The following is a 14022-nucleotide window of genomic DNA, read 5'->3' on the forward strand; positions in this document are numbered from 1 at the left end:
TTGCCCTGCTAGTATGGGTAATTCAGCAACTCTCAATCTTATATCATTTGATAAGAATTAGGTAGAGCACTGCAGAGGAACAGAACTAGAAATCCAACATTATGCTGTCACCTTCTATCTGAAAGCAGACACCCAAGGCAAAAAACTCTCATCTCTGATCCTCTCCACTGATCTTCATCACTTGGTCCCTAAAGGTTCCAGGCATGGAGCTTCCATTAATGTCAGTGGAAGCTCCTGAAATGGGAAAAGCTAAGAGCAACCAAAAATAGCCAGGCAGCTACGCAGCCCTAGCACAGCTGCCTACAAAAAATTTACCAGTCAGATTTTAATAGCCTGCCATTCGCCTTGATATAAAGGCGATATGCTACCTCCTGGCCCCATTACATAATAATTCACCAAATACTGACTGGCACAGCAGAGGTGACCTAAGACCGCACACTCGTCATCGGCAGAATCCTACTGATAACCACGGATTCGGTATTTGAAGCACTCTGAATCCTTGCAAATAGCTGCCTAGAGTCTAGCACAGAACATCGCTTTCTGTCCGCTTTCCTTCCCAAAAACATTCATCTGAGAGAAGTCATTATTTCTGCATCTGACTGGAAACAAGAACTTTGGAGCACTCCCGTGTTATCACAATAATCACCACAGACCAATGACAATATTTGGTTAGACCGTGGCTCATTCTTCAGCTCTCAAGAAATTAAGAGAGACTATAATAGCATGTTTCTATGTCAAAGGCCCCAGAGCGCTTAACAAAGAACACAAGAAAAATAAAGTAAAACAAACAGCGTACTCCTCGGTGGAACACTGCCAACTCCAAGGTGAAACACAACTGTTATAAAATAGCTTGCAGCAACACTAGTGAGAAGTCTGAAGAGGAACCAGAAGGGAACACCACGTCCAGCTGACAGTAAGCTACCCTGTCTGGATTTCGATCACAGGAATGTCTAATAAATCAGCACTGCACAAGCCTTCTACAATATCCAATGGCAGTCTGTTATTCTATTTTCAGAAATAATAAATGCACAGTGACTTTTTGGACCATTATTTTATGGACCATGTAGTGGGCTGTTACTGAGAACATTATTGTCAGATTTAAAGAACAGCAAAAGTCACTCAAAATGGCCCAGCTACTTGAGGATTTGTGCTCTCCCACAAACATAGCTCCCTAAACTACCAGTGCACACACATCACAGCATCTCATCTCCAACATACTTGCATTAAAGCTACGTGTTTGGAAAGCCCACAGTAAGAACATCCATGCAGAGCCACCCCCAAAACATACCTGCTCATGAGTCTACTGCCTCTGACCAGCAGCAGAGGCTCAGCAAAAGACTGTAAGAAGCAGAGGATGATTAGAGTAACCCTTGGTAGTATCAGCCATCTGCTCCTAAAGAACCAAAACCAGTATGTTTGCAAACTTTCTTAGCCCAATCACACTGCAACCCCTGGAATCAGACTGTATCCACAGTAAGCGTGGCAACTTCCTTGGGGGCCAGCAAAACTGGTCCTCACAAAAAAGAGAAGAAAATCCAAGTTTATCCATATTCTGCCAGACTACATTATCAGTAACCATCTAGAACTGGCTCGACCTCACCTTTTCAAGACACATGATGATTACACCCTTACTTCACAATATTAACAAGAGACAAATACTGCAAGACAAATTGTCCACAAGAGACTACTAGTTGGCCTGCTTTTGTATGTCCCAAATTTGCACGTGCAAACTCTCTTGAATTTGAAGTGCTAGTGTCTACACCAAGCATATATAGCCATGCATGAAAGAAAAGGACATTTTTCTGAGAGAGAGGCCTGGCAGGAAATTGAGAAAAAAAGCAAACAAGCTTAACATATTTCAAACTATCGCAAGATCTGGTTTGTGGAGGACAACAGGGAAGGAGAAGGACAATATCCATGTCAGAGCTCCATCACTTATGATCAAAATGACATATTCAGCAAGACTGAAAGACTCAAAAGAGCAAGTGGATTGAAAAAGGATGATTTTATCATTTTTGTGTATGCTTAGTTTTGAGCTTGGGTTTAGGTAACAACAGTGACGTTCAGAAGGACACAAGAGAAACTAAAGTGGTGTTCAAAGAATTGAGACAAAAGGGAATTCGATGCATAATGCACTACTTGAAACAAACAAGTGCAAGGATAGAAGTAAAAGATGGCTTACAGAGCGTGAAGACTGGAGTGGCAGGCGAAGGGCTAAAGGAGGAGAGAGGAAAGGTTCCAGCAAAGTTATGCAGTGACGTAAAGGGAGAAAAATATTTAAAGTAAAAGGAGAAGAACTAAATATATTAATAAACCTGGGTAACACATTGGCATTAACTTAGTGAGCAGTATTTCAAACAGGCTGTAGGGGAGCAATCAGGACATAACAGAACGAGTGGCTGCGCAGAAGCCAGAAACACGTGCCTACAGTAATTCTGAGCTGTAGAAATCTGAGGGACACTGCTCAAACACTGGTTCTGCGTGTCCCCAGCACAGTGATGAGAGACAACAAAACTGCTTCTCCATAACACCACCACAACGGACTCCAAACACTCACACATCCTCCCTGCAACTCCTCATTGGACCCACACACTCTACAGGAGAAAGCTACAGCACAAATAATACTGGACAAGTTCTAGATTTGATCGTGACCGATAAAATGTTGTTGTTTCCCTACTGAGACCATAACTGAGCACTGAGATTATGCTTTTCCTCTTCCAGATCATCACAGTTTATACCTGAAGAGACAAGGACACTATAAAGAATTTCCCTTCTATTTGGCAGGTGGGTCAGATACGCAGCACCGTCTGCTATTCCAGAGTAAGGTGTGTTGCCTTGACCAAATTTCATCTGTGTTGAACACTTAACCATATGAAAGATTAAACATTGCTCATGGTAATATACACAGTGCAACCACCCCAGAGCTGCAGCATTCTTTACTAATGCCTTCCTGCAGAAGTACAAGTTCTCTCCTACCCTGGGAAAACAACAGACAAGATTTCTAAAAAAAAAAAAAAATCACTTGCTGACACTGGTAGCAACTACAGCTTCCTCCCCTCTTGAACCTTCAGCTGTTTTAACATCTTGAATCCACATCTGGCCATAAACCGCACCGTGGCACAACGTGTTCTGTTTCTCAATCTGCAATTATGCTGGCATCAGTTGAGAGAATTGTATTAAAGGAAAAGGCCAGTTTCCTAGCTGATTTTATCACTTTACCGCAGACTTTACCAGAGTTGATCATCCTTGACTCATCAGTGGGAACTGGTAAAGTGGGAGGTGAGAACTTGTAACGGTGTGTTGCTTGTTTGGAGAAGTCCTATGGGGCCATCAGGAGTACAGCTTGGCTCCTACACAAGGCCCCAGACACAGTATCCCTCAGAATCTCAGCATACTTCCCCCCACCCTGTACTCAGGAGGGACTCCTAAAATGTTGCAAGATGCATCTTGGCCCATAACAACCCACTATGCTGACAATACTTTGCTCAATTTCTCCTTGATACTACAGCTGGTGACTGTGCCCCTTAGTGCTCTGCAGGGTTAAAAGCACAGGCAGAAATTAACTGGTTTAAACTTAATCCTGAAAGGATGATGGCAGTGATGGAGAGGAAAATACCCCGAGGCCCTGGTGAGCACTATAATTATGCCTTCTATAAGAATAATTCCATTCTTGTCCAAGTGGTTTGTAGTTTCAGGGATTTACTGGATCTACTGCTGATCCCAGATTCTCAAAGAAACCTTCCATCTCCCACAAGCCTGTGATCTCACTCCCTCATGCGTCTTGTTACAGTCTTCTCTACTTACTTCATCCTTACACTGCTATGGTATAATAGCATTTCTAGGACCCACCCCCCGCAAATGACTTGAAAACAGGAGCAGAGCAGGATATTTTATGGAAAAGGTCCTTTGCTGAAATGTTCTCCCCATTCACAGTCCAGCTGAGCACCAGCTCTATCACCCTACACTTTCTGTGACCAGGCCCGTAATTAGAAGGTATTTTCCTCACGGATGAGTTGAGGCTGGTCAGCAGTTTACCACGCTCAACTGGAAGTATGGGGCACACTGGTTTTACAGACACCCATTAGCAGAACCTAAACACTACAAACACTTATAAAGTGCATACAAAACACATTCAAACATTCACTGATGTGATACGTGCACAAACCAGAGCAAAAAGGTCGTAGAAATTGACCTGTTTTACACAGCTACACTCAATTCACTGACCTGGAACAGACTTTAATTAGGCATTTCCATAGTCCTAAAACAAACACGGAAATAATGCCCTTTCACATAAATAAGAGACTTGCAAATAAGTTTTCCAAACAAAATACAGCAGAGCAAAACCCCTTGAATCCATGAGGTGCTTACAGAGAAATTATTCATATATGCCTCTCAAATATGGCATGGAGCCTAAAATGTCTGAAGTATTGGCATTTCTGTAATTTGGACTTTCCTGAGAAAATAGAAACTACAGTCAAGAACCACATTTGGAATCACTTCACTTCAGCCACCATGTTACAGCTGTGTCCTGTACAAGCTCCCACAACTTGCTGTATTCCAACTGCTGAGCATGACTAAACTAACATACAGAAAGTCTTATTCGTAGGAGGCTGTTCACAGGGGAACGAAGATAAATATGAAGATGCAGTAACAGGATCTAAGCAAACAGCACAGGCACACTCAAACACCCAGTTCAAACAGTAACAGCACATTCTGACCTGTTTCAAGGGAAGACCTAATTCCTTTAATGGATTAACTCCTCCACCCTCAAAGTCATTTTGCCTGTCACCTCCCAGGCTGATTCCTACCAAATACAAGTGTGCAAATTTGTGGCCTTCAACTGATACTAACAACACTCCCTAGTTGGTAAGAACATTGTTGCTGTCTTCACATGACCTGTATTCTGTCTCCAGGATTAAAAAATAATAATCCTATCTCCACAGAGTAACTCTAGAGCTGCAAAACTACCAACCTGTCATGTAGAAAGGCTGTATGTATTTATGCCCCTGGTAAGATCCACTAGACAGAGGCAATGTGTTGTATCATTATAAACAAACTCATGGTCCCATAATAGACAAAGAAAGCAAGGGCTGATACCATCTTAAATGAGCAGTGTTACAGATTGCACCATCCTTAATCCAATTTAGGCAGAGCAGAAAGGGCTGAAGCCACCAGCCTTCAAAGCAGCAACTATATGGTCGCTTTGCAAGAAGAGCCTGAATCATGCAACACAGCTACTGAGGTGGGCAGTAGTGTAAAAATTAAGTGTGGCTGGGCTACTGGAAGATGTCCAGATTCAGCACAGTCTCCATCAGCAGAAATTCTGAAGAGTTATGACAATAAAATGAAGTTGTTTCCCCATGAAGCAATCCTGAGGGAGCACAGCGCCTGCTCTTCCACGGACTGCAATCTCCACTAACCTCCATCAGGGAATCAAGACCCACCTCTGCCTACAGTCAGAGACAATGAAGTAAGTAACTGAACTGCAGGTGAAACCTGCCAGAAGAGATCACAAAACTAGAAAAATATTTTTCCAAGAAAGCTAACAACGGCAGAAGTCGGTATGACTCTGATGAAAAGTGGTGGACTGACAGCCCCAGAGACCCAGGTCCTCTCTCCTTTTGCCCAGCACAGGTGATCACTGCACACATTTCCTCACAGCACGATTTTCATCATTCTGGATGGGTCAATTTCTGGAAAATTAAGTGCATTCAGTCCCTAGCCTTTCTCTTGCCACAGCAAATAAAGAGGTCAATATGGGGCTTAGACGTGAAGAATTGTTTTACACGGAACTGTTAGTCAAATGCAATTCCAGTAATTGCAAAACCACATTAGTTAACAAGTGATACCTGAAGGAATGAAGAACGTATAGCCTTGTTTCAGCTCAATTCTTTGGCACCGTTCCACCCTGTCTCCCAGAAAGATATCACTTTGCTTTCCTGAGAGAACCCATTCTTCATAAAGTTCTAGATTCTGCAGAGTAGGCGGAATCAGCCAGAAGATCTAAAAATAAAAGAAAGATTTAACTGTTACCAACAGTCAACAAAAATAAATAGCTAAGAGATTCCAACGAGGTTATCATGTGTTAGACAAACGAATGCGTCGCACCAAGCCCGCCTTCCGCACAAAACACATGTTTCCCAGGTGCTGCACACAGAGGCACGCAGCAGACAGCAGCAGCAATTAGTCCATGTGCTGGAAGTGGCAAGATAACTGTCAGCTGTCATCTCTCTGCCATGAAACATCTTACTCGGAAGATGCCTGCACAGTTTACTTTCAGTTCAAAACCGTGCCTTGGTATAGTACAACTTCATTGGACTATGCAGATGAACAATATCTGTATCACAGAGGTGTTCAACGTGCTGTATTTATTTCAGTTCCCACCATACGCTGTCTATCCTAGAACTGGGAAAAGCAACCTAAAACAGTAAAGATGTGAATGTAGCCATCCATGCTGTGTATTTTCATGCTTCTGTAATATTTCAGTTCCAGCACAGTGTGCATGGGTACACTAAAGGAACATGGAATCTCTAAAAGGAAACAGAAGCTCTAGCTACAGAAGGAGACCTGTGAGGGCACTCTGACCCAACAAGGGTACACACACACTCACTGCAAGACACTTCTAAACCGTGCAGCAATAGCAAGCCTAAAAGCACCACCGACAGCATGTAGCGCATTCGATACTTCAAATAAATCAGTTGTTTGTTTCCTAAAGGTGAATGGTGTCCTTCTAGTTCAGCAAACTCCGTGTACATGAACAAAGCTAGCTGAAATAGACTGATCGCTGACTAGCTCCCTCCCACTCCCCCGCAAAAAGAAGGAAAAAAAAAAGAAAAATAAAGGAAAGCAACCCCTCCCCTCCATAAGAGGCACAGAGAAATAAAAACAAATATCAAGCAAGGTTCACCTACCTTCCCCCCACGGAAAACGTGATACCACACTGAAGTGCCACCAAAATCAATATGAAAATCAGTGAAGCATCCTTTCACACTCATCAAACAGTACCTGTAAGCAGAGTGAAGGACAAAAATGAATCAGTCTGAAACAGTATTTTTCACGTCTTAATTTGCAGAGGTTAACTGCATGTGCGATAGTGCTTCCACCAATTAAGTTTCTGCATTCATAGAACTGGGGTTTGCCTCATGAACTAACTATAAGTAGGTTTCTGCTGAAAAATGTGTATCTCCACGTTTGAGTTTGCTGTTCACACAGCTGGAGCGACAGCTTTCAGAGTTAAGGAATGGAAAAAACATTAAAAAGTTATGCTGTTCAGAAATATTTCTTATGCCACTTCCAGTCCCCAGGGTGATCTGTTTAATGCTCTCCTTCACCACTTGAGAGACATAACCTTCACTGAAAGTTGCTCACAAATTGCTTCAAAGCGCAAAGTTTTGAAAAATCTAATTTGCTTATAAATCCTCCTGAACGTTCTTTACCTACTTGCCACTAATGCCATTTTTGCAAGGATTGGGGGACAGAAACCTAATTTGGCAAATTAACTCCTTTTTGTTCACATTTCTAGGCATCTCTGCATCAAAACACATAAAGGAACCAGCTGGCAGCATCGCTAAGTATCAAATCCACTATTTTTTATGCCGTCTTGATTCAGGTTTTCAAAGCAGTTTAAAGTCGGCATCGCTGGAAAGAGATATGAGAGCTCTCATCTCGCTGCATGAATCTCAAGCCTCCAGCCACCATCTGTAACTAATGGCCGAATTACAGCCGCCCTTCTCACTATAGGCACCTTTGCAAACGCAGGAAACACACACCACTTAACCCACTAACCTCTTTTCCTTGTTCCGGTCTCCGTTTCATGGCTTTTTTTTTTGTTTTGGTTTGGTTTTGAGGGGGGTTATGGAAACAGTACCAGCGTGGGATTTGGAAAAAAAAAAAAAAAAAAGGCAAAGAAAAGGAAAAGAAAAAAAAGAAAAAAGGTTTCATTTAACTGTGTCTTTTTCTCATCACATTCAGGTAGAGAGAATCTCAGCAGTATGCAGACGGCGTGCAAAAGTCCCTCTAGATGATAGGCTGGAAAGGACCTTACCATGTGTCTGCAGAAGGCTGGCAAATCAGAGAGACTATAGGTCCATAAGAGCCCGCTGCCTAGCAACCACATCCCGAGCCGGAGTTGACAGAATGATACGCAATGCTGTCATGAAGACAGTCAATTTGTGGGCTTCAAAAAAGGTCCTGTGCCTTCATCTCACAATTAAAACCTCTCCTTGTGCAATTACACGTCTCTCCTCTTGCCCACTCTGGAATTTTTTTATTTAATTTTATTTTTTTTAATCCTTCAGAAGCAGGAAAAGAGCTTTTTCTGCCCCTGGGGTATTTCAGATGCTTCAAAAATCACAGCTAGCCAAGAAGCTGTCTAGACTCTCAATATGCTCCATTTCAAAATATGAGTCCTTCCCTCCCAAATACATTTTTTTTAAATTTCTCCTTTTATGTTTTCTCTACCAAGATGTTGTTGATTACAAGTCAGATAGAATTTAAAAACAATAAAAGAAGCCCAGAAAGGAAGTTGCCTTTCTTCCAGCCAAACTGCAAAAAGTCACAGATTGAATAATTGCTCATAAAACAAAAAAAAAACCAACATGGAAATTCTCAGTTTGTGGGCAGTGTGGAGTATTAAGAGGTTCATGTTGATTTAAAGTAAAAAAATTCAAATCCTTATGGAATCAATTATTTTCAGTTTCCAAAAGGTCAGATGTAAAACACATCATACTAACAAAATTTTTCTAAGACAGTGCTACCTACCAACAGTTACCCATTTGTATTCAGATATTCTGAGAGAGCATAAATGGCCTAAGCATGAGCTGGTTTTGTTTATTCCTCAGCAGTCAATAATCTAAACTTGAAGCTGTCGATCTGTTTGTATTCAGAGAGGAAATAACAGGATTGAATTCTCTGTCAAATCAAAGTGCTTAAAATTTAGTTTTGTGAGAAAACACCAAGGCAAAGATACGTGTGAACACGCAACTCTTCTTTTTTTTTTTCCCTCCCCTTGTTTTTCCCCATTTTCCCTCTGTTTTCTTGAAACTCCTCTAAACACAATTCCCACTCCAATAAAGGTGGTTTTAGTGAAAGAGCCACATATGGCGATTAATAAAAACCTACAAAGCATTTGGGGAAAAAAAAAAACACAAACCCAGTTTTTCTTTCCATCCACAAACGAGCCATGCCATATGTAATTTCTGCTGTTAATCTTACAGGGCTGCTTTTGTCCAACCCCAACAGCTACCGAAAGGCTCAGAGCCTGAAAAAGGGACCTTCCGCCATACAGCACTCTCCCTTGTTGCCAGAGTCTGGCACAATGCCTTTGCATTGACCTCTACAGCTTCCTCTTCCAATGTACACCGCAGTCACATGGTCCCAGCACAGCTCCATGCCACGGCTAATCTTATACACCGCCCAGCTCCAACCTCAGCAAGCGGCTTCTCGTCACTAACAGCTGCTAATCTGGGGAACGACTCAACTTTTCAGGTTTCTCCATAACAAACGTTAAAAAAAAACCAACAACGAACATTAAAAAAAAAAAAAAAAGGAAAAAAGCTGTAAGACAGCATCCATGTTGAAAGAAATCTAGAAACTACATCCCACTGCGTGCTCTGGTCGCAGCTCTCTGCCTTCAGCACTCTGGGCCAGAGCAGGTAAAGTGGGTTACAGGAACACAATGCCAAGGAGGGCACAGGGAGCCAATCTGACCAGAGTTACACCCTGAAAATACCATCGATGCAAAAGATGCCCCAACTTTAATTTTTTTCACAACTGCTACCACATCCAATCCCTGCATACTCCACTTCACCTCCCTGCACAGCCTCAGTTAGGGTTTTAAAACATGCAGCTGCTTGTAATCTGCTGTGGGGAACCTTCCCTTCCCCACTGAAGAGTTTGTTTTGTGCTCTCCATGAGCCTGAAATTGTTCAAGTTAATGTATCGTTATTTTGGAGGAAGGATTTGCGGTGTGGGGAAAGGGGAACTTTCCCCCCAGAAAATCTGGAGAAATTTGTTAAGAGAAACGATGCGAAGAAACATGGAGTAACCTGCAAACTCACAGGGAAGAACAAACACAGAGATCCCCCCCAAAAAAGAGAGAGGGAGAGGATACAAACGAAGCTAAACCACTAAGCAAACACAGAGAGCTGGGAACACAGAAACAACACAGAGACACGGCTCCATGAGCCAGCGCAGAGACCACGCTCCCAGGCAAACCCACAATGCACTCGCCACGCATCGCTACAAACCCGCAAGCAAACAGCGAAACAAAGACAGCGGCGGACACGCCGGGATGCGATCGCACCCTGGCGCAGGCACCCACACACGGGCAGGGGAACGCAGAGGCGCAACGTACATGCACATGAACTCGAGGGAGACGCGCAAGCACACGCAGAGGCAGCATTACCCTCAGCTTAGCTCCTTTTCTCTCGCAATAGGTACAGCGCACCATACGGCTCTATTCCCTCTGGCATTGCAAGGGCTCCCCTGCCACTGAGCTCAGCCCATAAACCACTCCCAAACCCCAGCAGAGGCTTCTGTTTTTTGTTCGGGCCAATGAGAAAAGTATAGCTCACTCTTCCTTCCTCCCAGGAGCAGCGCCGGCTGGTTGAAATCCCTAAGCCTGAAACCGAATACCACAAACCCATGAGCCAACTGCAAGTGCCAAAGCGGGGAAAAGGCGCAGGCCCTGCTCTGGGCGTTCGCTCCCTCCTCTCCCCCAGGCGGGAGAGGTGTTCCCAGGACGAGGGAGAGGCTGCGGTGGTCCCCCGGCGGCATCCCGGCACCCCGCGGTCCCCTTCTCTCAGGCCTCGCCTCACAGCATCGGGAAGCGGGAGCTGGAAGGACAGGGCAGGAAAACAATAGCTACCTCCGGGCGACTCCTCACGCTAACGGCCTGACCCGCGCTGAGCCACGCTCCCACACTGAGGCCCTCTAACCGAAAGCCACAAATTACGCCGCAAGACAAAAGAAACCATTGTCACCCGGGAGACACGGGGCCAGCCCGCCCGGCCCGTCTGCCGCCCCACCCCCGCCCCCCGCCGCGGGGCTCCCCGCGGGGACCGACCGGCCTCTCCTCCGCAGGGCAGGCCCAGGGGCTTCTCCTCGGGGAGAGCCCCGGCTCCCCCCCTCAGGGAAGGCCCAAGGGCTTCTCCTCAGGGAGGGCCCCTGCAGCACCCACCTCCGGCCCCCGGCTCTGCCCATCGAGGGGCCCCTCCAGAGCCAGGCCCAGGGTGGGACGCCCGCCCGGGGACCAGCCTCCGCCACCAGCCCCGCAGCCTTCCCGCAGGCACAAAGGCCCCGGGCCCCGTTCCCCTCCCTCAGGAGCGGGGCAGCCCGGCTGCGGTAACCAGCGCTTCCAGCCTGAAGTAAAAGCAAACCATCACCTACCAAGACCAAACAGTAACTAATTAAACACGATGTGTGCACCAGGCACTTCAAAAGCACATGAAAGACCCGGTTCCTGCCCTGAGAGGGTTCCGATCTGAGTCAGTCGGACAAAAACAACACCTGAGATAAGAGAAAGCCTATTTTCTGCCCTGCCATGCACCAGAGATCTTGTGAGGCGACTGCAAATGACGCTCGCAGATCACACTGGGACCAAAGTAAGTGGCAACACTTTCCTCGTCCCACCCTTGCTCTGGTCCCATTTGAGATGAAACACCAAGCTCCGCTGTGCAGGGGGCCGGTTCACACCTGAGCCTGGAGACTTCACGGGAAAGCGTTATTTACCTTCCAGCCGTCAAATTTTGGCATTAACAGCCCACACAGAGCATCAGCAGAACTGCACCCAGCTACCATCATCTCAGGCTGCCTGCAAACCTCATTGCTGCGGCATGTGTTGAGCTACCGCTGGGAAGGTTAACTTTGAACTTTAAGAATGAAGAGGCCTCTTTTTTTTTTTCTGATTGGAAGCTTAAATTTCTGAGAATGCATCCGCCACCGCAAGGAAATGAACCAAGCTGCCAATTCACAGCGAGCCCGGCCTGTCTGCCCCTGGAACAGTATTTTTGTATTGGTGAGAACACGACTCATTTCTCCATCCTTGTGACATGGCTGTTCAGCTCCAGGCTCACCACAAACCATTTTAAACGCCGGTGCTTATTTCAGTTACACCTGTGATGCTGCAAGTCCTCCACATTCTACACAAACGAGGATTTGAGACTAACACACTGACTTGAAGACATTAAATTTTATTTACTTCGCTAGCTTGGAAAGCTTTAATAAGGCCTTGCACTTATTGGTCTAATTTTCTTGTTCTTAATTATATTTATAGACCAGGTTTGTATCAAAAGCAATTCACAAGTGACATACAAAGTGCATACAAGTATCTCACATGCATAAAACAGTGCCAGGTTGCGTTGGGGGACCTGCAAGCTCCCTCAACTCAAAGGGCAATCTCTGTCTCCAGAGGCACACCCTCAGCTTCTAATTAGACCACAGTTCAGCAGAGCGTTTTAGCATCTGTTTAAATCCATCCCTACTTCATAAAGGAATGCATAGAAAGGAATGGATGGCTGAGTAACAGCCTAGGAGAGGGAAAATAGGGCTGAATACGTGGTAACTGCGCAGCGTCCTTTTGTGAACAGGTAGACGTTTCATACAAGATACCCCATCCTTAGCTGAAGGACAGCAGCAACATAAAGACCTATTACAGCAGGGCTTAGATATTTTAAGTAAGAGGAAGAATTCTGAAGGCAAAAAGAGTGTTGGAGTGACTGAAGCTTTCATTTGCATTTGTGCCATAGCATGGCCATTATCAAGTTCTTAGATGTGCCTGTTACTATTTCTATAGCCATCGTGTCCTGGCACAGTAGCTATTTCACTGCTACTGCTTTGCAAAAAATCTTGCAAGGCTATGAACAAAAAACCTAATAAAGGGGATAATAATGTCAGCAGGGCTATCTGTTTTGATAAACGAGAAATCAGATCAGTACTTTGTTGTTGTTATTTGGTTCAGGTTCAGCTGTATCCAGATTGCTTCAGTCCTGGTTGAATTTAAACAGAAAACTAAATCTGAGCTTGTTTTGAGCTACCTGAAAATGGTTATGGTGCACCATGACAAAAGGAAGCAGTTCTGAGCCCAGTTCAGTCTCCTTTTGTCACAGTTTCCTACCCTTAGGATTTGCAGTACCACAGACATCCAAGGTGATATAACAAGCTTCTGCCCCTAAAAGCTGATGTTAGCACAGCACTGCCTTTTCCTCCTGCCCTGGCTCTTGGTTACACAGCACGCTGCCCGCTCTCAGCCAGACTCCCACGTTTGTGAGGCCCTTTGCAGGAACTTCCACCCAGGGATGTGAAAGAGGGGAGGCAGGAGGAGGCTTCCTCAGCAGCAATGAGCTGCTGGCTCCGCTCACGCGGTGTCTTGTGGCCCTGCACCTCGTGCGAACTGCAGAAGGGGTTTGTCGATGATCCCACTGCTGTGTTTTATTCACACTTCTGCACTGCCCGTCGGTTGGTGCAAGCATTTATGCAGCCACGTGGTGGTTTGGATGGCCTGAAAAGTAACTGATTTTTCTTCTTTATTTCTGAGTCAGTTTTCAGCCAGACAGTACCCAGTCCAGTTTACTCTGCAGCTGCACAACAGCTTGTTCTAGCAATGAGGATGGGACAACATGGGCATGGGACTGTTTTTTCAGGGGCAATGCCAACTTATACAAGTTTGAAGTTTGTCATGCTACGATCTCAGATAGCCATCCCCCTAATTTCTCATGTTGTCTTAGTGCTTAAGAGGTAGTACTTGGAAAGTTTTACGTATTTTGGACATAAACTATTTCCCCACTTAATTCAGACCTCTAAGGCTCCTATTAGGTAAGTAGTCATTTACTTACGGACAGAAAAATAACCTCATTACCCAGAATTTTTTTTAAAAAGTTAATGGTGCAAGCCCAAGTGAAAGCCAGGGCACTCTCCAGCGCGCGTAGTGCTCCTGGTAACCGAAGCAGCGCAGCAGATGGAGCGTTCTCTAACTTCACTCCCAGCACGGAACTTGACGTGCAGGAGCCAAGACAGACATTTGTG

The 14022-nt window shown here is 45.0% G+C and overlaps 1 protein-coding gene across 4 annotated transcripts in view; it reads right to left on the reverse strand.

Annotated features, from left to right (window-relative positions):
- Window positions 1-14022, reverse strand: part of KDM2B (lysine demethylase 2B) — a 119078-nt gene that overhangs the window by 69444 nt on the left and 35612 nt on the right. For all 4 annotated transcript variants that reach the window (XM_086474396.1, XM_086474399.1, XM_086474400.1 and 1 more), the window contains exons 7-8: window positions 6912-7005; window positions 5850-6003 (exon numbers count right to left, since the gene is read on the reverse strand). In XM_086474396.1, the coding sequence (XP_086330522.1) occupies window positions 5850-6003; window positions 6912-7005 (248 nt within the window). The remainder of the gene's footprint in view (window positions 1-5849; window positions 6004-6911; window positions 7006-14022) is intronic.

This window comes from Leptosomus discolor, chromosome 16 (genome assembly GCF_034619465.1).
Source record: "Leptosomus discolor isolate bLepDis1 chromosome 16, bLepDis1.hap2, whole genome shotgun sequence".
In the NCBI taxonomy this organism is placed as follows: Eukaryota; Metazoa; Chordata; class Aves; order Leptosomiformes; family Leptosomidae; genus Leptosomus; species Leptosomus discolor.